At 40.9% G+C, this 25,610-nt stretch overlaps 2 protein-coding genes across 14 annotated transcripts in view; one reads left to right on the forward strand and one right to left on the reverse strand.

Annotated features, from left to right (window-relative positions):
• Window positions 1-38: 38 nt before the first annotated feature.
• Window positions 39-2,291, reverse strand: PTPMT1 (protein tyrosine phosphatase mitochondrial 1). The gene is made up of 4 exons (XM_014881952.2): window positions 2,023-2,291; window positions 1,867-1,947; window positions 1,163-1,354; window positions 39-281 (listed from the first exon to the last, which is right to left on the reverse strand). Exons 1-4 carry the CDS (start codon window positions 2,191-2,193, stop codon window positions 150-152), a joined length of 576 nt encoding a protein of 191 aa, XP_014737438.1. The 5' UTR covers window positions 2,194-2,291; the 3' UTR covers window positions 39-149.
• Window positions 2,292-2,403: 112 nt separating this feature from the next.
• Window positions 2,404-25,610, forward strand: part of CELF1 (CUGBP Elav-like family member 1) — a 63,662-nt gene continuing 40,455 nt past the window's right edge. For 6 of the 13 annotated variants that reach the window (XM_088166841.1, XM_014881875.2, XM_088166844.1 and 3 more), the window contains exons 1-2: window positions 2,412-2,575; window positions 18,865-18,905. The gene's annotated coding sequence lies outside the window, so the exon portion shown is untranslated. Of the gene's footprint in view, window positions 2,576-13,951; window positions 14,037-17,463; window positions 17,506-18,864; window positions 18,906-25,610 lie in introns of all 13 variants that reach the window. The other 7 variants (XM_088166846.1, XM_088166847.1, XM_088166839.1 and 4 more) reach the window with 6 other exon arrangements.

Raw genomic sequence — 25,610 nt, forward strand, 5'->3', positions numbered from 1 at the left:
AAGGAAAGAAAGCTTTAATGAAAGAATCCTATCTCACCTTTACTGTAAAACGTTCTTTATTGATAGTCAAGAACGAAAACACTTTAGCTTTTGTTAGATCCTAAAAACTTCTTTTATAGCAGCTGAGGATCTTGATAGTTCTTAATAAGTTATGCAGTTCTCTCAGTGATCATGTTCCTGTGAAATTTCTCCAGGACCTGGACTTGCTTGTGTCGAATGAGGATGTGAGGACGAATCTTGGCAATGGCCTCTATTGCTTCCTGAGGGCTCCAGTGATGCAGCTGAAAAGTCAGAAACCCAGCAAGTGAAAATCCATTCCATCTTTGCACTAGTTAATGGAACCCTCCTGGAGGCTTATGAGGGCAGTATGAGAGGTGTTAAAAAGCTTGCTGCTGCTTTGCCCCTTAGGTTTACTTGATTTTCTTCTCAGAAAGGCCCTCCAGGTCACACATTCATGAAGTGAGACCCTCAGTTAAAGAGGAATAGTTGCTGCCTGGGCCCTCCACTTTCCATCTTGTTTGCTCTTCCTTCACGTTGTGAATAGTTTCCTGTGTCAGTCCCACTAAACCAGAGCTAAAGTGCAGCTTGCTTTTTAAAATTTTTTAAAAAAACTCTACTGGTACTCCCATTGCATTTCAGCACTTAGTGAGGAAATTTTCTCTTCAACACTAATGGAAAATTTTCCAGGGAGCACTAAATAACACCACGGGAAGAATCCACAGGTGGGATTTTGTTCTTAGTGCTGACTTCCCCAATTGGGTTGGTAGAGGAACTCAGAAAACAAGTCAGTTCTCTTGATCCTGAATTGTATTTATGAAAAAGCGTAGGAAGGCTTACTACTTCAGTAAACCAAGGAGAAAATCCAAACAACAAAAACAGATCTTTAAATGCTCAGTGAACCTACACTCATGGGTGACTTATTATTCCCACCTCAATCTGTTCCTCCACAAAAAGAATTAAGAAAAGCAGAATAATTCAAAATTTGCATTCAAAACAAGGTAAGTTTGAGGCCTCTCTTAAAATGGGTGGCCAAGCTCTGTAACATAATGGAGTTTTAACCTGTACACGTTCAGAGGTTTCCTGAGAGTTAACTGCAAAGGTTGTCTGCATTTTATTTCCATTTTTAAATGAAAATTAACCCCATTTAGCAGAGACTCCTGACCTGAATTAAGTATGCTGCCACCATGGTGGCACTGCGGGAGCGCCCTGCCTTGCAGTGCACATAGACGCTGTTACCGCAGGCTCGGTGTCTCAGGATGAACTCCACGCCCTTTTGCAGGTTTTCCAAGGTGGGCACTCCAGTTAGATCCACAGTGCCGAGACGAAGTTGCTCCACTCCCATTGCCGCCCATTCCTGTAACAGACAGTAGATTTGGACAGTGAACTTCTGGGTTGGTTTTTTTACTGAAAGAAACTCACAACCTGTTGAGACAGTTGAGAAATCCAGAGAGGCTATAAACAGACTTTGAATGTCAATCCTTCAAATCAGATGCATGAAAACTTCCGTGCTGGTCATCAGAAGGCAGAAGTTAAAGGGGACTGAAAAAATGTGTTTCAGCGAAAGGAAACGAGGGACATTGGGATCTCTTCCCAACCCAAAGGCATAGCAGACAGCTATGTATATATGTATAGTGATGTACAGGGTTCCACGTTCCCTGTCTTTCCCTGCCACTGCAGCTGCAGGTCACTCGCATGCTCACGTTTTACTGGTTTGTCGCATAGTTTTTAAAGTAAGTTTAGGTAGGAGTAGTCTCATTTTTGCTGCCACAAAACTTGGCGGTCGCTGCCGGGATGACGGCAGGAGGCGGCTAAAGCCTCACCTGTTCAGGGACAGACAGCGACGGGCACAGCAATCCCGGGGCTCACCTGGGGGGAAAAACAGAGGAACCGGGTCTCGTAGTCCTCGGTGAGGGTGACCACGCCGCGCACGTTCTCCTCCGCCACCAGCTGCGGGCACAGGCACCGTCAGGGACCTCCGTTCCTCCCGGCCCGGCCCGGCCCGCCCCGCTGCGCCCGCCTTACCCTGCGGATGCGGCCCCGCAGCGGCAGCGCGCCGAGCAGCACGGCCTCGTCGATGCGGTGGAACCAGGGCCGGCGGGACCCGGGCAGCTGCGCCCGCGCCACCGTGTATAGCAGCGATGGGTAGAAGAGCAGCCGCGCCGCGCCGGCGCCCAGCGCCTCCACCAGCCCCATGCGCGCCCGGTTCGTGCCGGGCCGACGGGCGGGATTGCGCCGCGGAGGCGCGCACCGAGCGCCACCAGAGGGGACACCCGCGGCGAGGGCGGGCGGGGGGCGGGAGGCGCCCGGCGGGGCCGGAGCGGGGCGGGGCGGGGCCGGCGGTGCGGGGCGAGCGGACGCTCCGCCCCGGCCCCCCCACGCCGCGCCCGCCGTGGTCTCTCCCGGAAGCGCCGCCATCTTGCAGAGCCGGCCCGAGGCGGCGCAGGGAGCGGAGCGGGGCGCGAGCGGATCCCGGGGCAGGTGAGGGCGGCGCCGCCGGGAGGAGCTCGGGCCGCGCACGGCACGGCAGGAACGGCGCGGGGCCGAGCCGGCGGGAAGCGCGATCCGTCTCGCGCAGGTAACGGCTCCTTGCCCCTTCTCCCCCGCTCCCCGGCGCTCCCGCCGCGAGGCCGCGGGTGCCGGGCCGAAGCGGCCGCCCCGCTCCCGCCCGCGGGGGAGCCGCCGCCGCAGCCCCGTGCGCGCCATCCCGGGGCGGTGCCGCCTCGCCGGGAGCCCCTCCGGGGCCCGGAGCCGGAGGCTGCCGGGTGTCGTCCCTGATCCGAGCGCTGACAGCGCCGCGGGCGGTGGCGGTGGCGCTGCGGGTGCGAGCTCGGCCCGCGGCGGCGGCGCCATTGGGGGCGGGGGGGCTGCGGCGAGGCCGGGCGGACCCCGGGGCGGGGGAGCGGCTGCCCCGGGCTCGGCCGCTGCCGGCCTGCCGGGCGGGGCCCCCGGGCGCTTAAAGGAACCTGGCGTGCGGTTGCTGTTGTCGGTACCGTGGGGGTCTGTCCGCTGGAGCAGTGAAATGTGTGCTGGTGCACCAGGGGGTGGAGGCGAGTCGGGCATACGAGAAGCACGAGCAGGGAAATTGGAGTTCAGCGCAGTGTGAGGATTTGCAGTCCTCAAGTATGAGAGGGCGTGACAGACACTGCTGGAATGAAGTAGGAAGAGGAATATAAAAACCAGGAGAGACGAAGCGTGAAATGGGTGATAAATACGTGCAAAGGCAGTAAAGGTTGTTAACAGCTTGCTTTTTCAATAGGACTGTTACGAGAAGGAAGTTGAGAAGCAACCTTAGAATACATTCCTTTAAATTCCTGAGGAACTGTGGCCCAGACATTTTCACCTTTAAGGCATAGGCATTCTCTTCTGCCAGAAGTTGTCGGGGAACATTTTTCAAGCATTGCAGCTTTCTTGTGTGTCCTGATTGAGTGTGGTCGTTGGGTGTGTTTCACCAGTTCGCTGGATTTAGAAAAGTATTTGATGGGGATTTATAGCATGAAGCACGCGTGACTTCTGGCTTTCAAGAGCTTGCTATCTTGAATCTGTGTTTTTATTTTTTGTGTATGTCTGTCCTTTCAGTCTTACTCTTTGTATCAGTGATTACAAAAATTTCTGAACTCTCTCCTAGTGTCTTTTGCTGTCTCTTCTATTGTTTTTCTCTAGGTTAGTTCATCAGATAGATTTTTATTGCGCTGACTTGGCATTGCACGGCCATAATAAACCTATCACATTTTTATTCTTTTTTCCATTCCCGTCGGCTATGTTCTTGGGATCTCTGCATAATATGAGATACTGTATCTTCCTAGAATTGTGTCTGGACCTAAGTCTTGAAGAAACAGCATTGTTGGAAATACTGCTGCAGTGGTCGATGTTTAAAATTATTCCATATGTCTTTAGACTGAGCTAGGAAATGTAAGGGTGGGTACAGCTTGCATCTAGCAGCTTAAATATGTTCAGTTGCATTTTTGCTGATGAAGAAGCCCCAGAACAGGAGCACAAATCTTATATCTGCTCAGAGACATGGGTGCAAATCTATATGCTACTAAAATTCCTAAATAGGAATTTTTAAATACGGTGATGTAAAGAATTATTTTTTTCTTTAGGTGCTTACTGTTCTCTTTCAGCCTCTGCTCACATTCAGAATTATTGCTGATGCTTATTTTGGGAAGGTGTGTGCTGTTCTGAGGAGTGTATTCACCCTTTCTGAATGATCATTCTTGCATGACTGTGTTTTTTCTGGTTTTCCCTAAGTTTCTAATCTTGCATTGGGGAAAAATCAATTCTGGACCGTAACTGCTGGGTTACATGTTTCCCTTTTTGTATCTTTTTCTTTTTATAGGTAACAAAATAATTGATGCAGGCCTAGGACATTCTATTTGCGTGCAAATAAAGCAGTAACACGGCATCTGTAGAAAAGCAGACGGTTGAAAAGTGACTGTTCTAAAGTCATGAACACTAAAACATGAAGATTTATGTGTTAGGTAGCTTTGTTTTGAAAGTAAATTACCTACAAAGCAAGAAGAACATGTCCATCTTTCACTATGGGAGATAGGATAAAGAAATCCATGGTAGTCCTACTGTGTATTTCTTACTTGTATCCATGTTTCTGCTAGGCCTCCAAAACTTGATGCACTTACAGGATTATCTTTGCATGGTAGGGGAAGGTTCTTTTAGTTCTTCTGCTACAAGCAGGGCTTCTGAAAACACGCTCCTTGGCACTGCTTCTCTAAAAGGGAAAGGAGGAAATGTGGCAAGATCATCGATATACAATAGTTGTCTGTCTCATTAATAATAAATCCATAGCTTGCCAAGTAACCTGTACATCAGTTGCAGAATCATTGGTTGAAACGAGATATGATGCTTTGAAATAAGGGAAATATTTATAATGTTGTGTAAATTTTCTTCTAATTCAGTTCAGTATCCTGAATTGGTTGTATTTCATAAAAGGTAGGTGCTTACGTGATTTTTAAATGTTTAGATTCACTTTGATTAAAGTAAGATTCTAACTGAAATCCAATGTCTAATTGAATGTATTGGGAAACTTTGTTGTGAACAGGTTGCTTCTTCATTATTTTTTGCATATTTTTCTGAAATGTGGCTATTGATTATCAGTTACTGAGTCATCTGCCACAAATCTCTTCAGAATTCCCACTCTGATTTTTCTGCTAGTGCCTATTTTAGAGTAGGTGGGAAGTGAGACAAATTCTCACAGTTTTTGAGAGTTCCTGGTTATTAGTCTTTAGCACTGAGATCTATAAACCCACTGTTCTGGCTGTTGAACTGGAGACTGTTCTTAAGCAAATAAGAACACTTTTCCAAGTCATAACAGGAGTGTGGTTACTGAGACAGCCACAATAATCAAATAGACTCAGATATATATTTCTGCTTTCTTATATTTCAGTCTTGCCATGAATGTCTGAAATGTTTTATTTCAATCTGGTCATGTTTAGTATTGCTTGTCCTTCAAGACTATGTGCAGAGTTATTCAGTGCCTTGGTAACTGCCTTCAGGCAAGAAGATATGATTTTTATGCATTGATCAGGTATTTGGCAGGAGAAAAAGGTAGTATAGAAGAAGAGAAGTTAAAGTATTTCAGTACTTATTAGGATGGGAATTGTAAATTGAGAAAACTTATCTAGGGCCTCTGATGGGTATTTCTCAAAGTATCACAGCACAGGATCTTGAGTGGTGATCCTGTTGCAAGATTTTTTGAGGCAAGAGAGATTATCTTGATTGGAAAAAGTAAGGAGTAGTTTTACTGCCCTTCTACCAGTCATCAGAGATACGTGTTATATGAATAAATGCAAGAATGCAAGGTACCACATTTTCTGCTACAGTTCTCTACAGCCTATTTTAGAAAGATGCCAAGACATTTTGTGTTTGGGATGTAAGAATGACAAGAAAGAGCTTTAGCATTCACATTTCAGGAGGAGATTTCTCAAACATCGACTGAGCATCGTCTTGTTTGCACCTGATGTGAGACTCAAGCAAGTAGAACTAAAATATATGTTGGGGCAAAGCTGCAGTGCCACTTAGTCTGCAAATGCTTTGCTATAGGGAGAAATAGCTCACAATCTGAACGGTGATGGACAGAGCAGGCTTATTTGTGTGACAGCAATAGAATGCAGCAGTCATCATCCCAAGGAAAGGAAGTCATCCCTGACATCTTGAGTAGCTTCAAACTTCCAGCTGTTTTAGCTCTGTGCTAAAATTGCTAGCTGAATTCAGGATGAACAATGAGCAGCTAGATGGCTGAACAGAAATCTTCAGTCGTTTCCAACTCTTAGTGAAGAATTTCTGTTTAGATGATGCAGTTTGTGTCACAGCTGTATGTAAGTGAAAGCCTTATGCCAGAAGAGGAATCCTTGTCCACAAGCTGTCTTGTCTGTCCCATGTACACATGTTACCCTTGTATCTTCAGTATTCTTATATATACTTGTACTTCAGTATAGCCTGGTCTATCTTTTTGTTTTGTTTTTAGAAAAGGTGTGCTGTTAGAGGCACAATATTAGTGGCAAAGTGATAAACTGCAAGTTTTGATCAGTCTTTACTGATTTAGAATAGATTTATAACTGATTTAATCGTTTGGCCTGCAGTGGTAAAGTCCCAGGCAGATTTAAGATTATGTAAACTGGGTTTAAAACCATATTGCTCTGGGATTTTTACATTGGTTTGACTAGATTGCTTGTAATATAGCATGGAATAACTAGCTGGAGTATTGCTGAAATCCATGCAAATGAGCAGGCAGTTTGGGTTCTTTGTCCTTCCCAAGGAGATCCTGAGTGAGCATGTGGATGAGAGGATGGATGTTTGTTGGATATCTGGTGTCATGCTAGTGTCCTATCTGGCAGAATTTCCTTTGCAGAGCATTTTTATTGCTTGCATGCTTTGTATTCTCTCAGAACTGAATGCTCTCCCAAGTCATATAAGAACGCAGGTGACTTTTACTTTAAATTAGAGTTTTTCAGGACCTTGGCTTGTTTTTTTTCACCACTATCAAAACTGTTCTTTCGCTTAGCTTTCATATCTGTCTGCAGGCTGTTTTGTATGGCACCTTTGACAAAAATAATGTAGTTGTTATCTACTAGATTTCAGTATTTCACATGTCAGAGTAAAATTGTTGTCCTTCAAACATCTTATCACTTAAAATTCAGACTTTCACTGAACCCATACATATTCTCTGCTATTTTTGTCCCAAACTATGCACTTCAAAAGATATTCCAATGCAGGCATGCAATCCACAAATTTTTTAGACTCTATTGGAAAGGGAATATTCATGTCTGTTTTTTTCCAAAGCAAAGGAGTTTGTAATTCAAATCAAGCACTTAGCAAACAATGTCCAAGTCTATGTACAAAAACGATAGCATCTTTCTTAATATATGTAGAGATTTGCAGGATGGACACCAGGCATCTTATTATCTCTGCAAAATCTTACAAGACAGAGTTTTGATAAATGTTTCTTCAGAATGCAATGAAATATTGATCTTTCTGGAAGAGAGAATGTGTTTTGAACATCACATCTAGCTTTTGCATTTTGTGTAGGCACAAAGTGAAAAAGTAATTCTCTAATTTATAGTTTTGTATTCCAAAGCAGAGCACCATCTAAAAATATTTTTTGCCTATTTACCCATATTACCCAATATTACCTTGTTATTTGTCTTCAAAAATTTTCTGTTCTTCACTTAAAATTATGAAATAAAAAATACTTGGGATAACAGGTCAACTTAGTGATGAGTTGTATTTCTCCTTGGTTTTTTGTTGGTTGTTTTTTCTTGCTCGTGATTATTTGATGACTGTACAATGTGTAGCACAATTGAGCACGAGTTGAAACAGTAAAAATTCCTTGCACAGTCCTAAGTGACATTAAAAGTGATACCTTTGAAAATATCAATATGCAAAATCTTCTTGGGGAAGAAAAAGGATTGTATATTTACTTCTCTAAAGCAGTTTTGACTGCTCAGAAATCCATGATTATATGCAAGATTATATGCATTGGAGACTTAGGAAAAGTTAAGTGGGGATATTCTGATATTTATGGACTAAAGCCACCCATGTTACAGTCTGGGTTATACATTCAGTGCCCGAATTTGATCACTTTCAGAGACTGGCTGTAGGTGCTACTGTCTATATTTCAGTGTGAAAGCTGCTATGACATTAATTGTTTGACGTGGAATTTGCTTTGGAATTTCTTTGGGTTTAAAATTATTTTTCCATTTAATTCAAGTCTAAGTTTAATAGGCAATTCTTTGTGAGCAAGACTAGGACACATATTCTTGATCCTTTTTTATAAGGAAAATAATTTAGGCTGTTCTTCGGTGTAGAGCTAATTCTGCATGTGCTGTTGTCTTGCTGAATTTGCAGGGAGCCTAAACCACTATCTCAGTAAATGAGAAATTTGAAAAAATATCAGGTTCGTTGGTTTGAATGCCAGCACTTTTGCGTCTACTTGCACATGACGTTAACAAAAGTACCTGACTAATGTGCTTCTCTGAATTCTGAATTGGCTGCTGCATCCTGATATAGCTGGAAGTTGCAGCTTCCACTTGGATGAAAGAACTTTTCTGGTAGCTCCTGTAAGGTAGTTTGGTATCACCACATAAATGCGGGATACACCAAGGAGAAGCAAGAGGCAGCATGTGGAAAGAAATCTCTTGTGAAAAATGCTTTTTTAATATAAATGAAGCTGCTTTTGAGTTTGCAAACTGTCTTACTTGTGTACTAAAAAATAAATAAATAGACCGTGCCACTTCTTTAAGGTTTTTTTTTCTATGAAGACCTAGGGATTTGGCTTTTCAATTACACTTACTCTGCTCTTTCTGTGCCAGAATGTGAAAGGGATGGGGTGCTGCATAGTGCATTTCTTCTGTTTTTAAGAAGAATGCATAGGAAAAGGTTTAGTTAGTGTTTAAACACTAGCAAAAAGGACTACAGGGAAAGCAGACAAGATATGGCAGGTCACCATAGTAATTAGTATCAACCAATGAGAAAGGTCATGCTTCCTGGTTTAGGACAATACTTGAGAAGGCTTTAAAAAGATTTTTGTAATTCAATTTGGGCAGGAGGGGGGAGAAGGTCAAACCAAGAACTTAATATGTGAATATGTGTGTCCAGAAGCAACAAGGAAGATTTTACTAGTTCAGTAGTTATTGAAATGCTAGTGGGTGTGGGGATTCCCTGGGAGGAAGATTTTTGTCTTGTTTCTGAGTTGCCACCCAGATTTTGTTGGTGAATAGTGTGTTAGATGTTTGTGCGTTATTAAGGTGGACACAAGCAAAGTGGAGTTGGAACTCGTTTCAAAGCAGTAACTCCTTTAGGTTTGTATGCTTTGATTCTCTTCTTTCCTTGCACGATGTGACAGTGAACGAGGGTGTGCGTGTGTAAAGGAACTTGTCTTAGCAATGTTCTCTTTCAGAGACCATGTATGGGTAAAGCAGTTCGGCTGGTTCAGCTCCTGCTCCTCCCTCTCGGGGATCTGAGCAGAATCTCTTCTGCTGAAAGGGTTGTTCCACTTTCTGCTTTCTATATTTGTCCAGCAGAGCACACTGGCTCACCAGGCAGTGTGGCTGGCCTGGTGGGCATTTGCTGAGCAGAACTGAGAGCCAGGGCTTACAGTCTCTGTTTTGTCTGTCTGTCTGTCTCTGCGTCTCTGGGGACAACTGGTGTTCCAAGTGAAAGGTGATCTGTTTGTGGATATTGTCTTTTTTGTAAATGCAGTTCATCCAAATTTGGGAGTCTAGGGACTGGAAACAGAGGAGTTGTCTTGCAGGGACAGTTTGTAGTGGGTGGCAGTGGCATCAGAAAGACACAGATTTAACCTCCAAAAGAGCTGTTTCCCAGCTGTCTTCTGGGATGAGGATTTTAATCTCTCTTCCTGCTTTGGGGAGTGATTAGCCAAGGCCTGTATCCTTCCATAAAAGGTCTGTTGTCACTGTCTGCCTTGAAGATTAATGGAAGCTAGATCCCGTCCTGGAAGATCTGAGTGCTGTCTTTGCTTGTTATGGGCAATGGGGATTAATGAGGAGCTAGACCCTGGCCTGCCTAGTTTGGAATCAGGAGTTGGTGTTCCGGGATGGGGCTTGTAGGAAATACCTTGTTAGGAAGGGCTGGAAACTTGCAGCTAAGACTTCCCTGACTATGTGCTTGCATAAACTTTGTATTAAACGCCTGCATACGTTGGGATGACTATTCACAATAACATTTTTAAATAGTAAATCAGATGAACAAATAGTGCAGAAAGTCTGTTAGCTGCTACACTGTAGTAAACTGTTGATACAATCTTCTTTGAGTAGCAGAAAGGTTCTCAAAATAGTGGCAGGAATTGAATACACCATTAACTGTGGCAGTTATTTTTTGAGAGGGAGAAAGAGGGCAATTGTTTATAGGGTACTTCTGAATTTTAGGGAATACTGTCCCTTTAAAAATTCTGCTGTCTTTTAAATATCTATGCAAATAGGCATCAGCCTTTTGTTTCTGGAATTTGAAAGTGGAAAACATTGTTTCAGTTCTGAAATTGATTTTAGCAAGAGTCTGCCTTTTTTCTTGAGGACCATGTTCCATAAACTCAGTTTTAATTATTTTTTCTACCACTGCAGTGTCTTCAGTGTATTTCCTCCTGAGAAAGCTGTGTGTCTCTTAAATTTGGAAGAAGGATGTTTTGGAGGCAAATGGGTGGATCTCGGCTGCCTGGCAATGTCTGGATTGTACTGATGTGTGCAGGCAGGGACCTGTGATTGACGTGTGACAGAGGGTCATCTTCTTGAACTGACTGAACTCAAGCAACTTCATTGTGTGGCTGTTTTTTGATCATTCTTTGTTTAATGGGGGGACACTGCAGTAGTTTTTTCCATCTTCATGTGGGAAACCTATGGGATTTGTTGTAGGTATGCAGCCTGTGGGATATTAAGCTTGTTAGCTGAAGTGTCCTGATATTTTGCCTAATTCTGGTATATCTGCTAGAATTAGGTCCTCTCCCCACCTGTCTTCCCACTTTTCCACTTGCTGACTCCCTAGCTGACAACCTTTCATTTGTATGAGTTACCAGTTGAAAGCAATTCTTGGTACTGCTTGAGGCCAGTGATTGGAGTTTTATGATTCCTCAGCTTTCAAGTGTTTTCTTGCAGCATACTCACCTTTTCCTCTGAGTAGTCTTGGAGCAGGATTATGATTAGGCAGTTTCAAAGGCCTCTTGGAAGTACACTATTACATGTTTAAAAATACTGCATGTCTGTTCTGTGAAAGATGCCATGATAAATGGATAGAACTCTGAATAAATAATAAATATATGTGCACAAAGGGTATTTGAATAGTAGAATGGCACTAGGGAATTTGAATCGTACTATTTTGTTCGAATCTTCCTAAAGGCAATATGTGAGAAAGTGATATTGCTCAGAGCTAAGGCAAGCTGTCAAGACAGGAAATCTTGTTTGCAGTATATACTTTTGTGTTTAAGGGAGAATACCCAATAATCCATTCTATTTTGACTGTGTTACCCTGTCTGCAGAAAAGGTTTAATCAGGGTGGGAGACAAATGAAAAATGAACTTTTATCTGATGTCCTTTGAAGGTACTGAAATTCTACAGGAAGGCATAATTTTTTATTTTTATTTTCTACTGTTTTTTTGGTTTTTTAAACAAAAGCAAGCCCTTTTGAAAAATATTATAATTATGCACTTGAATAATAAAGTTAGGTTAAGGGTGGATGTATGTGAAGAGTACAGGAATTTTGAATTAAGTCCAGTGTGCATTCAAATCAATGAAACTTAAAACTGCTGCAGATATTAAACTTCAGGAATAAAAAACGAAAGTTGGAAAACATTTACTTGTGATTTTAAGAAGTTAAACCATATTGTTTAATCAAGAATATGTAGTGACATGTCTCTAATATCTGCAGTCCACTGACAAAGAATTGGAACAGTGAAGATTATTATATGGAAGGATATGTATGTAGTTCTTACAAGCATAGTGTTTTCTTAACAGAAGTGGTGGAAGCCTTGTTTATCACTTGAGACCTTTTAAAAGGATCAATCAGTAGAGATTTAATTGTGTGAAATTCAATACCTAAATCTGATGATCCAGTTCCACAAGTAATTTAAATGAGCATCTGCCAGTATTGCTCTGAAAGAGGCTTGTGCCATTTTTCATGCCTTTTTCCTTTCCTTTGAGCTACCAAGAACATCTGTGTGGTTGTGCAGTGAATTGAATCTAGGAGCATGTCTGGGTTAAAACTATTACTTTCCTGTTGGTGGTGGACAAGATCACACCTTGACCTTTTCCTTTCTCAGGCTTGTTACACAGAGGTGGGGATGGATAGCTGGTGAGGCAAGAGTTGTTCACTATTCTTTTGGCAGAGCACCAGCTTAAACTGGATCTCTAGCAGGAATTCCTTTCTGTTCAATCTGTTCCTTTGTATTTCTTCCCTATTTCTGTTGAATGTTTATGGAGAGCTCATATCCAGTCTTCTCAGTTGTATAACCTGAAAATATTAAGTGAGAGTTGTTTGCCTGCTGAGGCAAATATAATTTGGTTTTAGACAGGGAAGTCCTAAATGTTGTTTTAGCATACTTCTTAATGAATGCAATATTTGGTACACACTTTTTTTAGTGTTTGATACTGCTCTACAGAGGGACTGTTGTTCATTTGGGAAGAAATTGGTAAGCTTTTCTGGTATGAGGACAGAGAGAAAATTATGTGCCACGTAGACTGTCACATGTAAGGTTTTGGAAGTATAAGGTGCCTCCAGAGTCTAGGCACGAGGTACAGAGAATCCAGAAAGACGTTTATTTTATATCTATTCTGCATGCTTATGCAGCCAAAGCTGTATTATAGCATTTGTTTTTGCCATAAAGTTTATGGAGTCTCTGCCTGCTACCACCAGAAAACTGCTAGCAGGTGTCATACTGTGCCTTCCAGTAAAAGTGAATGGAAATGAACTGATGGATAAAGGTGTAAGAACATTTGAAAATACATGCACAAGACTTCAAGCAAGTAATGACCTTCTAGTTCTTGGGAAAGTACATGGACACTCTTGATCCTTTTCCACCCATCCAGCTAAAATCTAACATCAAGTTATGGATCCAGCCTTGTACAGCAGGGACAGTTTCTGAGGCCTTGGAAAGAGAGAGGAGCAAGCAGAGCTTGCTGTGCTGACCCAGGAATCAGTGAGCATCAACCCCTGGAGAGGGTGTGTCAGGGTCACAAGTGGACCATGAGGGTAGTTGGTGGAGAAAAAGGCTGCTGATACCAGTAGGAAAGGCATTCTATTAGTTGTATTCAAATGTTTGTAACTAGGAACGTAAACTTCTTCAGACAGAGCAAAGTTCATCTGAAGTTTGGCATTACATTTGTGATTGGTAGTCACACAAAAATGGTGCTTAATGACATGTATTCATGTGTTTTCAGTAGATCGTAAATTAATGCCTTTTTTTTTTTAAATACAGTTTTTCTGTATTATTTACAGTTGTATGTTTCAGCTGCTATATAAAGATACTGAAGAGGGGAGTAAATGTTGCAAAAAAGAAATCAAAGTATATACAAATAATGCTACAAATGAGAAACCTTCAGAGGTCTGGACTAGAAGCTTAGTGAGAACTGTTTTGCAGTGAAATGGTTACATTTTATTAAATTTGTGTTTTAGAGCAGAAGTGGGACATTCTTAAGTTGATGTTCCTACAGCAATGCCAACATTTGCCTCTGATGGAGAAATAGTATGAAATATTTTGTAAAGCTTCAGCTCTATACACCCAATATTAAATCTCTTCAAGTGTTAATGAAAACTATTTGCTGTTAATATGATTTAAATCAGTATTCATTGGTTATAATGGAGCAGTAACTCCAATTCTTTGCAGATGTAAATAAGTGTAATTTGTATCCATTTACTTCTGCAAAGGATTTACCGTGTGCCTGTTACAAGGTAAAGATAAAAATAATTGAGCATATTTTTACTCTTTGGTTTGCAGGCGTGGCAATGGCAGATTCTGCACGGTAGAGTTCATGGCAAGTATTTGTCTAATATAAGCCAGTCAAGACACATACAAGCTTCAGGTAAATCAGTCTTTCTTAGTTGTGCTTCTCTGAAATAAAATATATATGTTTATACTTAAACATTTTGCAAATACAGAATTTCAGACCTACTCAGAATTTTGTATACAATTCAATTCTGATCTTTCAAATTTGGGACACCTCAAAATTATTTTCTTCCTGAAGCTAGCAGTAGATGCTGGAAACAGCCATGTACACTGTGTCCTCCTTTGGCATTTTAGGTGTGGTAATACAGAATAGTGATTACATTTGAGGATCTTTGTGGGGGACCTGCAATACATCTTTATTCTCTATTTGCTTTTCAATCTATTCCCTTTTGTACAGAAGGTGTGTAAGTATCTTGAATTTTTAACGCAGAGCTCTGCAAGCTGTGTCTGTCTAAACATTGCACAGGAGTGGTTTGCCCATTGAGATTTTTTTATCTTGCCTTTAAAGATAGGTAAGTCAAAAGTGTTAGTGTTTGAATCCTGTGGTTGAGATGGATGAGGTTGTTAAAGTTCAGCTAAAGTTCAGTTGCTTCTAGGAGTAGGCTTGGTGGTCAAACTGAGAATATTGTTTGTGTTCACTAAAACTCAATCTTTTACCCAAAAGAAGATTAAACTCTGCTGTATGTGATAGGTCTTCCTGTGGCATGTAGAGTCTCCATAAAGCAAAACATGAATACATGCTTTCTGACCTTCATTCAAAAAGTAAATGAAATATTGCTATAGTTTGTACCTTCTCTATTTGTAACTCCTGGTATATTTTCTGAGTCCCTTAATACCATAATCTGGAGAGAGATAGCAAGCTAAAAATCTTTTGTTCATGAGATTCTTTGAATTTTATTAACAGACAGAGGTTTTGTGGAAAATTTTTTTGTGAGGTTGTTGGCAAGGTTTTCAGCTGAGATGCAATTGTAATAATGAGTTGATACTCCTGACTCTGATTAAATACATTCTGTCACTAGTTTTCAGAATATCTTTTCACAAAGAAGTAAGATTATTATTTCTTTGTACAAGTTTGTCCATATTGTACAAATGGAAACTCTTAGGACCAAAAAGTTACTATTCAGCCACACAGTTATGTCTTCTAAGCCCTAGTGCCATGTTTTCAGTAGTAGATCACAGCATTGATTTGTATTGTTAAATTGTGTCTTTGATGCTTTCATTTTGGTTTTTAAGACTCAGTGATCAATCTTGGAAGTGTTTAGGCTGTAAATGCTGACTGGACATGGAACAGACATTGTAAATATGATCAGCATCCCAAATCTTAAGTATTTTATCATGTCCTGGTTAGAGTAACTTGAAACATAACATTTTAAATGTTTTCCTGTCTTTTCGTCTTATCTGCAGTGGTCCCAAAATGTTCACCTCTTCTGTTCTTCATTCTATTCTTCCTATTACATCTGAAGTTGAGAAAACTTACATTCTTATGAACATACTGTCATGAGTAATTCAACTTGCTAACTGTGTAGTTTGTGTGCTACCCTGTATACCCTTTAGTATTTGTGCTGGCAGCGCTGAGAAGAACAGTGTTTGATCGCTCTGTCTGCCAAAATAAATTGAGCAGGCACAGTTACTGAGCTGTGGCCTCACATTGAACAAGTAGCTTGTGGTGCTGAGAGGTTTGGGTGGTGTGAAAATTGCAGTAGAAGGGCACTTCTCAGATAAAATAGTGTATCTCCTTCTCTGGTAAGGTTTTTATACCATAGGAGTTTGCCCCTGCTATCTCTGTTGTATTGTTGCCTCTTTAGCAAGGCTTGCTACAAAGTGACACTTTGTGTGGGTTGTGGCCTGGGCTGTGCAGTGATTGAAACTTCCTCTGGTTTGTGTAGGACTCTCATGGTCTGTGTAGTGCACTCGCTCCGTAGCTCTTTGATGCATCGTTATCTCACTCCTTTACTTCTTCCAAAGAAATAGTTCTTTCTCGATTTTTAAATTTTCATTATTGGTCACACAGATTCTTGTAAGTAAGTCAATCTGCAGTGAGTCCAGACTGAATGTTGATTTATGTGAGATGCTATTGACGCCAGGATGTATCTGAGGTTGAGCTATGTGGTCTGTTTGATCTGTTGGCTTCTTTAATTGCCGATGGAAACCTTGACATCCCATAAACATTAGTTCCTGGAAAGTGTAATGAGAAGTCAGAACTAACTGGTCTAGCCAAAGTGCTGACTGTGACAGTAATTTCATTGATCAGACTCCATTAAATGATCTGGTGTTCTCTTAGATGGTCCCGGGTGCTGGTGAGACAGAAGTTTTCCCACTTAGTAGAAAAGCAGTATTACTGGATTTATTGGGCTCATATCCATTGTCTAGTACTTAGTGGGTAGAGCCACTTGTTTTCATTACCAGCTGCAGTTCTATTTATATTATATTGCATATCAAAAGTTGCAACTGTTTATCAGCGAGAGTATATTTTGTCACTTTTAGATCTGGCAGAGCTGTTAAATCCAAGTGTTAAACCTTTGTTTTTCTACATGGAGTACTCAGGTAGTGTCAGCAGTTCCTTCTGGCTTTGGGTAGTAGTTGAAAGTGACAGCTGTACTCAGCTGCAGCACCTTAGTCAGGGGACAACTTCAGGAAAATTTTTATAAATGCTGTGATGACAGATCTGAATATACCCCATTAATTGTTTTTCTGAGTGCACTAAGAACACTCATGCAGCTATGAAAACAATTGGCAATGAGCATCAAATGCTGGCTGGAGTGAACCTACTTTGCACAAGATCTTACTGCCCCATCAGTTAATTGCAGAAGTGACTGTGCTGCACACATGGCTTGCAGCACTCAGCTATATATATGTATATACCTTAGTCTGAGGGATCCAAAACCCAATTTTTCCTGAGAAGAAACACAGTTATCAGATTCTTTGGCCTCTGGGCCAGGATTGTCTGATGTGTAAACTGGGTTAAATTATTCAGTGTATTTATGTTCTGCATGCAATTAAATAAACCATACTAAAACAATTTGTGATTTAAGTGCACTCTCCCAGGCTTTCTACAGGTGGTTGTCAGATTTGCTGCTTGGTTTTTGAAGTTTTTATTGTCTTGGATTTTGCCTTTGATTCAGTGAAGTGTATATTTTTTTTCCCAAAGGTATCCAAGAATTATGGGTTCCTCTGGCTATGTTAGCTGCACTTTTGGTTTCTTTGAAGTTTTTTTAATTAATTCACTAGAGTGTTACAGTTACACGTGCAAAGTGAAGATTTTCTTTTTAACATCAAAAAGTTGTTTATATAGATATTCTTAAGCATTCACAAGATCAAGTAGCTGTATATTTAATTTTTTTTTCTGAAAGCTGATTATCAAAGGAGTATAACTTAGCATATAAGCAAAAAATTTGTTGCATGTTGTTTTGAAGACATTAGAAGTTAGGCATGAAGAAGGTCTGTTAGCAGGAATCTGAGACCTTTTTTTGGCCATAAACAAATATTTTGTAATTAAATTTCAGAAAAGCAGAGGCATCTGGCTGAGGTGGAAGAAGTATCTTAAGGTAATGTTTGCCTCAATCACTAATTGAAGCTTCATAGTCCAGAAGTTGTTGTGAAACAGAACAAAAATAAATATGTAAAGTGTTCCCTGAACCATAGTCAATTTTGAGTAATATTCTAGGAAAGTAAAATCCTTAATTTTGGAATTACACATTTCAGAGAACTGTGTTATGTTTTTCAGGATTCATGGATTAGGTTTTGTTTTCAACAAATATTACAAGAAAATTAATTTTGTTCTTCTATTTGGGATTCTTTGCTCCTTTAGAAGCTTTAGTACTTTATTAAATAAATTGAACAAATAGGAAGAATTTAGAAGAATTGAAAATTCTCAAGAGATCTCCCTTTGAAAAAGAGGGCATGAGTACATGTGATGAATAACTAAGTATATTACATGGTAAGTTAGAAGAGAATGTGGCTCGCTTATTCTCACTTACTAAAAAAATATAGAACAAAGGTTAAGTAGGGGCCTGCAAAGCAGTCAAAATGTGGGAGCTCAGATAGCCTTGTATGATTCTTCTCTTTGCTGGTGGATGCAGTTTTTAGTTTGCTGACTATAGATAAGTAAATAGATTTGGATTTTCTGTAAAATACTGCTAGACTGACATGAGTGTAGTTCTGCAAAATAACCCAGGAGGAGGCAGAGAAGAAATTATTTCAGGGGGGGAAAAACGTCAAGAAACCTCACAAATAAAAAAATCCCAAGTTTTGTTTTTAAATACGGAGTTGCTTGTGTTGAGAGTCTGTTACTGAGTTTGCAAAAAGAGAACTCTGAATCATGAAGTATCATCCCCTATTTATGAAGTGCTAGTACAGAAAATCTGTATGGTTCCTGGCTGATGATTTGTCTAAGATGTTGAAATACCTTTTTTCCTTGTATTGTTCAATTCTGTGTTCCCTAATTCAGTGCTTTTTGATACATTTTCATTTATGCAGTTCCCCTTCATTAGAGTTCCCCTCTGCAGGTTCATGGTCATCTATTAGTGCTGCAGCTGTCAAAATAATGTCATATAGGAGTTTAGGATTGTGGCTACTGCTGTTGGTAGCTGCTTCTGTTGTGACAGCCAAAAGGCCAGATAGGTGGCATAAGTCCACTAAACATTGCTGGGAAGCTCTAAGACTTCTGTTTTCAGCAGTTGTGTTTGTAGTCCATTTTTGTGCACTCGTTCATTTACCCTGTGTATTTGAAATACACAGCTTTGACTCTATTGAGGGTTGTTAGCACCTCATGATGACTTCTGTTATTAGAAATATGCTTCACTTTCCCAGTCCTCAGTGCTTTAGCAGGTGGAGTTCATGTGATGATTGTTATTATCTGATGTTAACTCTGGAGTCCTCAATGTGTGTTTTTCTTTATCTTTTAGAGTGAAGACTGGAACGGCTGGAGGGAGGTGTGTAGCTGCAGGTATGAACCAACTCAAGTTTGTATCCCTCAGTTGTGTAGTAGAGCTTCCTTTCAAAGGTTTACAGAGATGTTGTTTTTACATTCAGTGATGAAAGCAGTCATTTTCCACTGCAGTGAGCAGTGCTCCCTGAACCTTAAACTCTGCAGTTTCCTGCCTTTGTGCTGCCAAAGGGGGTTGGGAGTGCTAACAGTTCAGGACTGTGAGTACTGAGTCAATAGACATCTTTAACTCCCTCTGAAATTTAATAGTTTTAGAATCATAACTGCAAAGTAGAAATGCATGTCTTTGTAGTAATTTCTGGACTAGAACAAATCTGCAGTATTCTGTAATACATGAAACCTTAAAGGTGAGTATTAATGGAACAACTCCTTCTAGGCTGGGACAAATTTGATTATGTGCAGCAGAAGGGAAACACAGTCCAGTATGAAAATGCATGGAGTCAAATGTGAGGATCTTTTGGTGCCATTTTCTTAGTGCTAGAAGTCCAGTATGGGTGTAGTTTCATGTGACAGCTGAGACAATTGCCCCTTCTCAGTTTTCAGCTGAGAGTTTAGTGCTGTGTCCTTTGGTTATGTTTGATTCTCATGGTTGCATTATAGATGGAGTGAGCTTGACAACCCAGTAAAAAGCTCTTCTGTGATCTAGTTGTTTGTCTGGTTTAGGAAATTGGAATGATTTACTGTGTGGTCAGAGGAGTACAAAAGAACATATCAGACTGTTCGTAGTGTGCACCTCAGGAGTTTTGGTTCACTTCTGAGACAACTGACCTGTGTTAAGTAACACTATCAGTATCACCACAACCAAAGTTTGGTGATTTTTGTTCTTCCAGGGAATCACCTCTGTTATGGCAGAAATATTTAAGGTGTGCTTTGGTCTGTAGACAACCAGGGTGAATTGAGTTTTTATATTGTTTTGAGGAAAGAGTTGCTTTCTGCTATGGACAGATATTTGCTACAGTTTTCATAAATACATTGGGAAGGATTTAGTTATGTCCATATCAGAAAGAAAAACAAACTTGTCTTTAAAGTGCAGGATATCCTGTCTCTCCATATGTTACTCATCAGGGTAGAAAGATCTAAAGTTAGTATAAGAAATCCAGGAACACCTTCATTTTTAGAGAATTGGTGATTGACCTCTGTGTTTGGAAGTACTGGTTTGAGGGCATTTGTCTCCAGGCATTGTGTGAGTTGCAAAACACTCAACTTCTTTTCTCATGACTGGTGCTCTGCATTTGGCATTTCCTGCTCCTTTGCTGTCCATTAGGTCCATACAGAGGATTGGAAAGAGAGAATACTGATCCTTATGTTTGTGGCTTTTTAATGAAGAATTTGCATCTTTTGAGACAGACTAAACTGATTAGGCCTAGTTTTTCAAGCTCGTGGAATTCTCTAATTGAAAAACCCCAGGTCCAGAATCAATATATTTGGTTTACTTAAATAACAAAATGATCAGATTATTTAAATAGCAAGATAATCACCAAGTTTCTGGTTGATGAAAGTAAGTCAGTTTGATTCAGTGTAAGATCTGTGGTTTCTCATCTTAAGAGCAAAATAAAGTTGAATTCATCTGCCTAAATGTGAGTAAAAAAGGTGTCCAAGTGGAAGAGGATGGAATCTTTTCCTGAACATCTAATAATGGCATGTAAAATTGTTTCTATATGTCCCAGTATGAAATGCCACATCATGATTAACTCTACAGAGATAAATCAGAATAAAACTGATGGCATTCTGCTTCTGGTCTGGTACAGAGAATAAAAATGAGGAGGAGTCAGCTTGGCTTTGAGATAAGGAGTCAGTCCTACCTCTGAATTGACTCTTGTCATACGCACATTTACCATGCTGAGACATGTCTTTGTGCAAATAAAATTTCTGCAGATATGAGCCCCTTCTGAAATGGACGTCTTTGGCATGGAGACAAAAATGAGCATTAAAGATTGTAGATTGTCAAATGATAGTCATGGAATCTTAAAGGTTGGAGAAGACTCTTAAGATCACAGAGTTCCACCATTTAACCTAACACTGCCAAGTCTGTCACTAAGCCTGTCCCTGAGCACCACATCTACACATTTTTTAAGTACCTCCAGGGATGGAGATCTTAACACTTCTCTGGGCAGCCTGTTCCAATGCTTGACAACCCTTTCAGTGAGGAAATTATTCCTAATATCCAATCTCAACTTCTTCTGATGCAACTTGAGGCCATTTTGTCTGGTCTTGTTACCTGGGAGAAAAGACTGAACCCCACCTCAGTACAACCTCCTTTCAGGTAGTTGTAAAAAGAATAAGGTCTTCCTTCAGCCTCCTTTTCTCCAGTCTAAACAACCCCAGCTCGTTCAAGTTCTTCCCATAAGACTTGTGCTCCAGACCCTTCACCAGCTTCATTGCCCTTCTCTGGTCATGCTCCAGCCCATCAGTGTCCTTCTTGTAGTGAGGGGCCCAAAACTGGGCACAGCACTCGAGGTGTTCTTGGCCTCACCAGTGCCAAGTGCAGGGGGACAATCACTGTCCTGGTCTTGCTGGCCACATTATTCCTGATACAGCCCAAGATGCCTTCTTGGCCACCTGAGCACTGCTGGCTTATGTTCAGCTGCTGTCAACCAACCTTCCCAGGTCCTTTTCTGCTGTGCAGCTTCCCAGCCCCACTTCCCCCAGCCTGTAGCATTACATGGGGTTGTTGTGACCCAAGGGCAGGACCTGACACTGGGCTTTGTTGGGATGCACACAGCTGGCCTCAGTCTATTGATCCAGCCTACCCTGATCCCTCTGCAGAGCCTTGCTGTCCTCTGGCAGATCAACACTCCCACACAACTTGGTGCTGCCTGCATACTTGCTGAGCATGCACTTGATTTTTTTATTCAGATCGTTGATAAAGAGATTAAACAAGAGTGGCCCCAATATGAGTCCTGGGGATCACCACTGGTGATTGACCATCAGCTGGATGTAAACTCCAGTCAGCACCACTCTCTGGGCCCAGCCATCCAGCCAGATTTTACCCAGCAAAGAGTACACCCATTCACATAATGAAAAGTCACTTTGTCCAGGAGGATGCTGTGGGAAACAGTGTCAAAAGTTTTATTGGAGTTCAGGTAGACACCATCAAAAGCCTTTTCCTCATCCACTCAGCAAGTCACCTTGACATAGTAGGTCAGGTTGGTCAAGCAGGACCTGCCTTTTAGAAACCCCTGCTGTCTGGGCCTGATCCCCTGCTTGTTCTGTGCATTGTGTTGGCACTCAGGATGATCTGCTCTATGACCTTCCCCATCCCAGAAGTCAGGCTCACAGACCTGTGGTTCCCCAGATCCTCCTTTCAACCCTTCGTGTAGATAGGGTGTAACATTTGCTAACCTCCAGTCAGCTGGGACTGTGCATCCAGGTGGAGATTTTCCTTAGCCCTTCATTTGTTGCTAATGTGTTTTGGAAAACATTTCTTGTTGTCTTTTATGGCAGTAGCCAAATTAAGTTCTAGTTGGGATTTGGCCCTTCTAATTTTCTCCCTGCATAAACTCAGGACATCTTTATAGTCCTTCCAGGTTGCCTGCCCCTGTTCCAAAGGTGATACACTCTTTCCTTGCCCTACTGTGTTCCAGCCAGAGCTCTCTGTTCAGCCAGCCTGGCCTTCTTCCTCTCTGACTCACCTTTCAGCACATAAGCCTGCTCCTGAGCCTTTAGGATTTAGCATGTCCAGCCTTCCTGGACTCCTTTGCCCCTCAGGACTGCCTCCCAAGGGACTCCATCAATCAATCTTCTCCTCAGGCCAAAGTCTACCCTCCAGATACCCACGGCAGCAGTTCTGCTGGCATTACCTCCTTACTTCTCCAAGAATCAAAAACTATCATTTTGTGATTGTGATGCCCAAGACAGCTTCCAGCATCACCCACCAGTCCTTCCCTGTTCACAAACAGCAGGTCCAGTGGGATGCCTTCCCTGCTGGCTCCCTGTGTCAGGAAGCTATCTACACACTCCAAGAACCCCCCCCAGCCTGTTTCCTCTCTGCTGTGTTGTATTTCCAGCAAACATCTGGTAAGTTGAAGTCCTCCACAAGAACAAAGGCTGGCAATAGTGAGATTCATTGGTGTGGATGCACTTCACTTGGGCTGAAGTTAATCCTGCTGCCTTTTCAGAAGAAGCTGTAATTCCTGCATGAAATTTAGAGGGCATTTTGGCTCTTCTGCTGTAAAAAGTTAAATCTTTCTCAATACTTCTAAAGCCATTTATAGTTTAGGAAAGTAGATATAAATCTATTTAATGATAGAATTAATTGTTTGTTTGAAGGAACTGGATCAGAGTAGTATTCTTCATTCTTTCTGGGCTTAGCTCTTCCTGAAGTTGAAACCTACTACAGTATCTAATGGTTATTTAGACCTTATTAAAGAATAAATGTTTAAATTGACATGGCTGTATTTTCTTAGTTAATTAGAAAAACTGAGATACATACATCATATTGATTCTCTTTTGACTCTAGAGATAGTTTTTCAGAAATATACTCTCTGGAACTTAGATTGTGGTCCTGAGTAGCTTAAAAGCTAGTGAAGTTTTGCAGATGGCTGCTTATCCAGAATAGGCAGCAGGAGTCCCAGCTTTGCTTAGGAGACAAAATAACAACTTTATCAGTCTCATTTCTTCTGTATCAGGAGTGATCCTGGGACTTCTCTTGTTGCTTCTGTTTTTACCTTGCAATGTATGTGGTAGGTTGAACTGTTTGTCTTTTTGGGACACCACATCCCACTTCCACTCCTCTCTCCTCATGGACAATGCTGGAGCTATAGCTGTGTAGCCTCATGCCAAGGGGAAATGATGCCTAAGTTGGTGCTCAACATAAAAAAATCATTATTGCAGCAATTACTATTTGAACTGTGTAATGGGCTCTCCTGGAGAGCCCTTGTCTAGGTTAAATTTGAACTTTCTTCAGATAACATACAACAAAAAGCTTTCCTTTGAGAGAGAAATAATGACTTCTTGTAGTGTACTATTAACTGATTATTGTTTGTATCTGTACTATTCATGAAAACAATTGAGATTAAAGGACTCCTCAAAATGGCTTGTGCAACTGTTCTGATGGCTGCAAAGGACAATGGAACTTGAGATTTGTTGCTTTTAGTCCGAAAGGTCTCTTGAAACTTAGAAGAAGAAAAAGAAAAGACTGTCAGAAAATGTTTTAGATGTGTCTAACTGCTATTCTAAGACATTTCAGTAAGGAGAATAATAATTTGTAGATTATTCTTTTTTGTTAAGATACCATATTACATTTCTTGAGGAAAAAAAAGTGACTCTGGCCAGTTCTTACTGTAAGGTTTTAGTTTACATGTGCACAAGATGCATTGCTTGCCATAAACTTAAAGGCATTTTTGATTCAGAGGTTCTCCTCCTGCAGGTTAATTGAAATAATATAAAAATATAACAATCTTTCTACATGGTATTGTCCTAGAATTGTATAGCTGGTTCTGTTGTTCCCCTTGGGTCCAATATGTGACTACACAGCCTTCTCTGTGTAAATGTGGTTGCTTTGCCTGCTGTAATGCTTTATGGCATGTTTGGCTTGGGGACAAGCAGACTGTTGAGAGCTTTCCAAGAATGACTGGATTTCCAGGTCCTTACTAGAGGAATAATTTCTGGCTCTGTTGCAGAAGACTAAAATGTGTAGATGAGTCCTTAAAAATCTGGTGAAGATTGTAGAGATTGCAAAAGGTTTTTTCCCAGTGTATCTTTTTTACTTAATTACAGAGCTGCAGATTTATACCATACAGGAAAGGACAGGAAAATACAGGGATATCTGAAACCAGATTAATAGGTACTGTGCTTGTATTGACAAGGTAAAAAAGTTTAAACATATTTGAAGTTTTCTGTTCCATAGAATTGCTTGCAGGATTGTTTCTTACACAAAAAGATGGTCAGCTATTTTTATCTTAAAAACCAAAACAAGCAAACAAAACTCAGAGGCAACATTTAGGGGAGAGAAAGAGGGCAAAGACACTCTTAAGTGGGATCTGTACCTTGCCTTCAGCACAAGATTGCTTGTAAGCATTATATTCTTGATCTCTTACAGTAAAGATTTGAGCATTGTAGTGCAAGTGTGATTTGTCCTCTGTATTTCTGTGTCTCAGGGTCAGTCAGTAAACAAAGAGTGCAAGGGGAAAACTCAAACTTTGCTGCTGCCTTAAATGTTCCATCCTGTCCCCTGTCCTTCCACAGGGTAGAAATGTGTGTCCTCTCCTCTTATACTCATTTCCTGCTTTGTCTCCTGTGTCACACAGCTGCCTTCATTTCCTCTTACTATTGTTGTGACCAAGCCACTTTTCCTACTTTCTCAAGAAGTTTTTTCTGTCTGCAGTGCCAAAGTGTCTACAGGTCTTTCCGATGTCTCTTAGGTACTTAAGGTTTCCATGGGGGCTTTTTTGTCTCTAGCAAAGTGTAAGCATTTTTATGTGATTATAAAAATTCAAAGTGCTTTTCAAAATCAAACTACTGGCATGTTTGCATATGTTAAAAAATAAAATTTTCAAGTGAAATTTTAAAATAAAATTTTAAAGTGAAAGAATACCTTACTGTAGAGCTTAAGCAATAACTGAAATAGACATTTTACATCTATTTACAAAAAAAACCCCTCAAAACAAAACCTAGAGGTAAGGATAAAGAGCTTTATTTTTTTTTACTCGTCTCTGTTATTGTTGTCTTTACTATACTAGAATGAGGGGAAGAAACCTGTACATG

The sequence above is a fragment of the Sturnus vulgaris genome, chromosome 6, assembly GCF_052056855.1.
Source record: "Sturnus vulgaris isolate bStuVul1 chromosome 6, bStuVul1.hap1, whole genome shotgun sequence".
NCBI lineage: Eukaryota > Metazoa > Chordata > Aves > Passeriformes > Sturnidae > Sturnus > Sturnus vulgaris.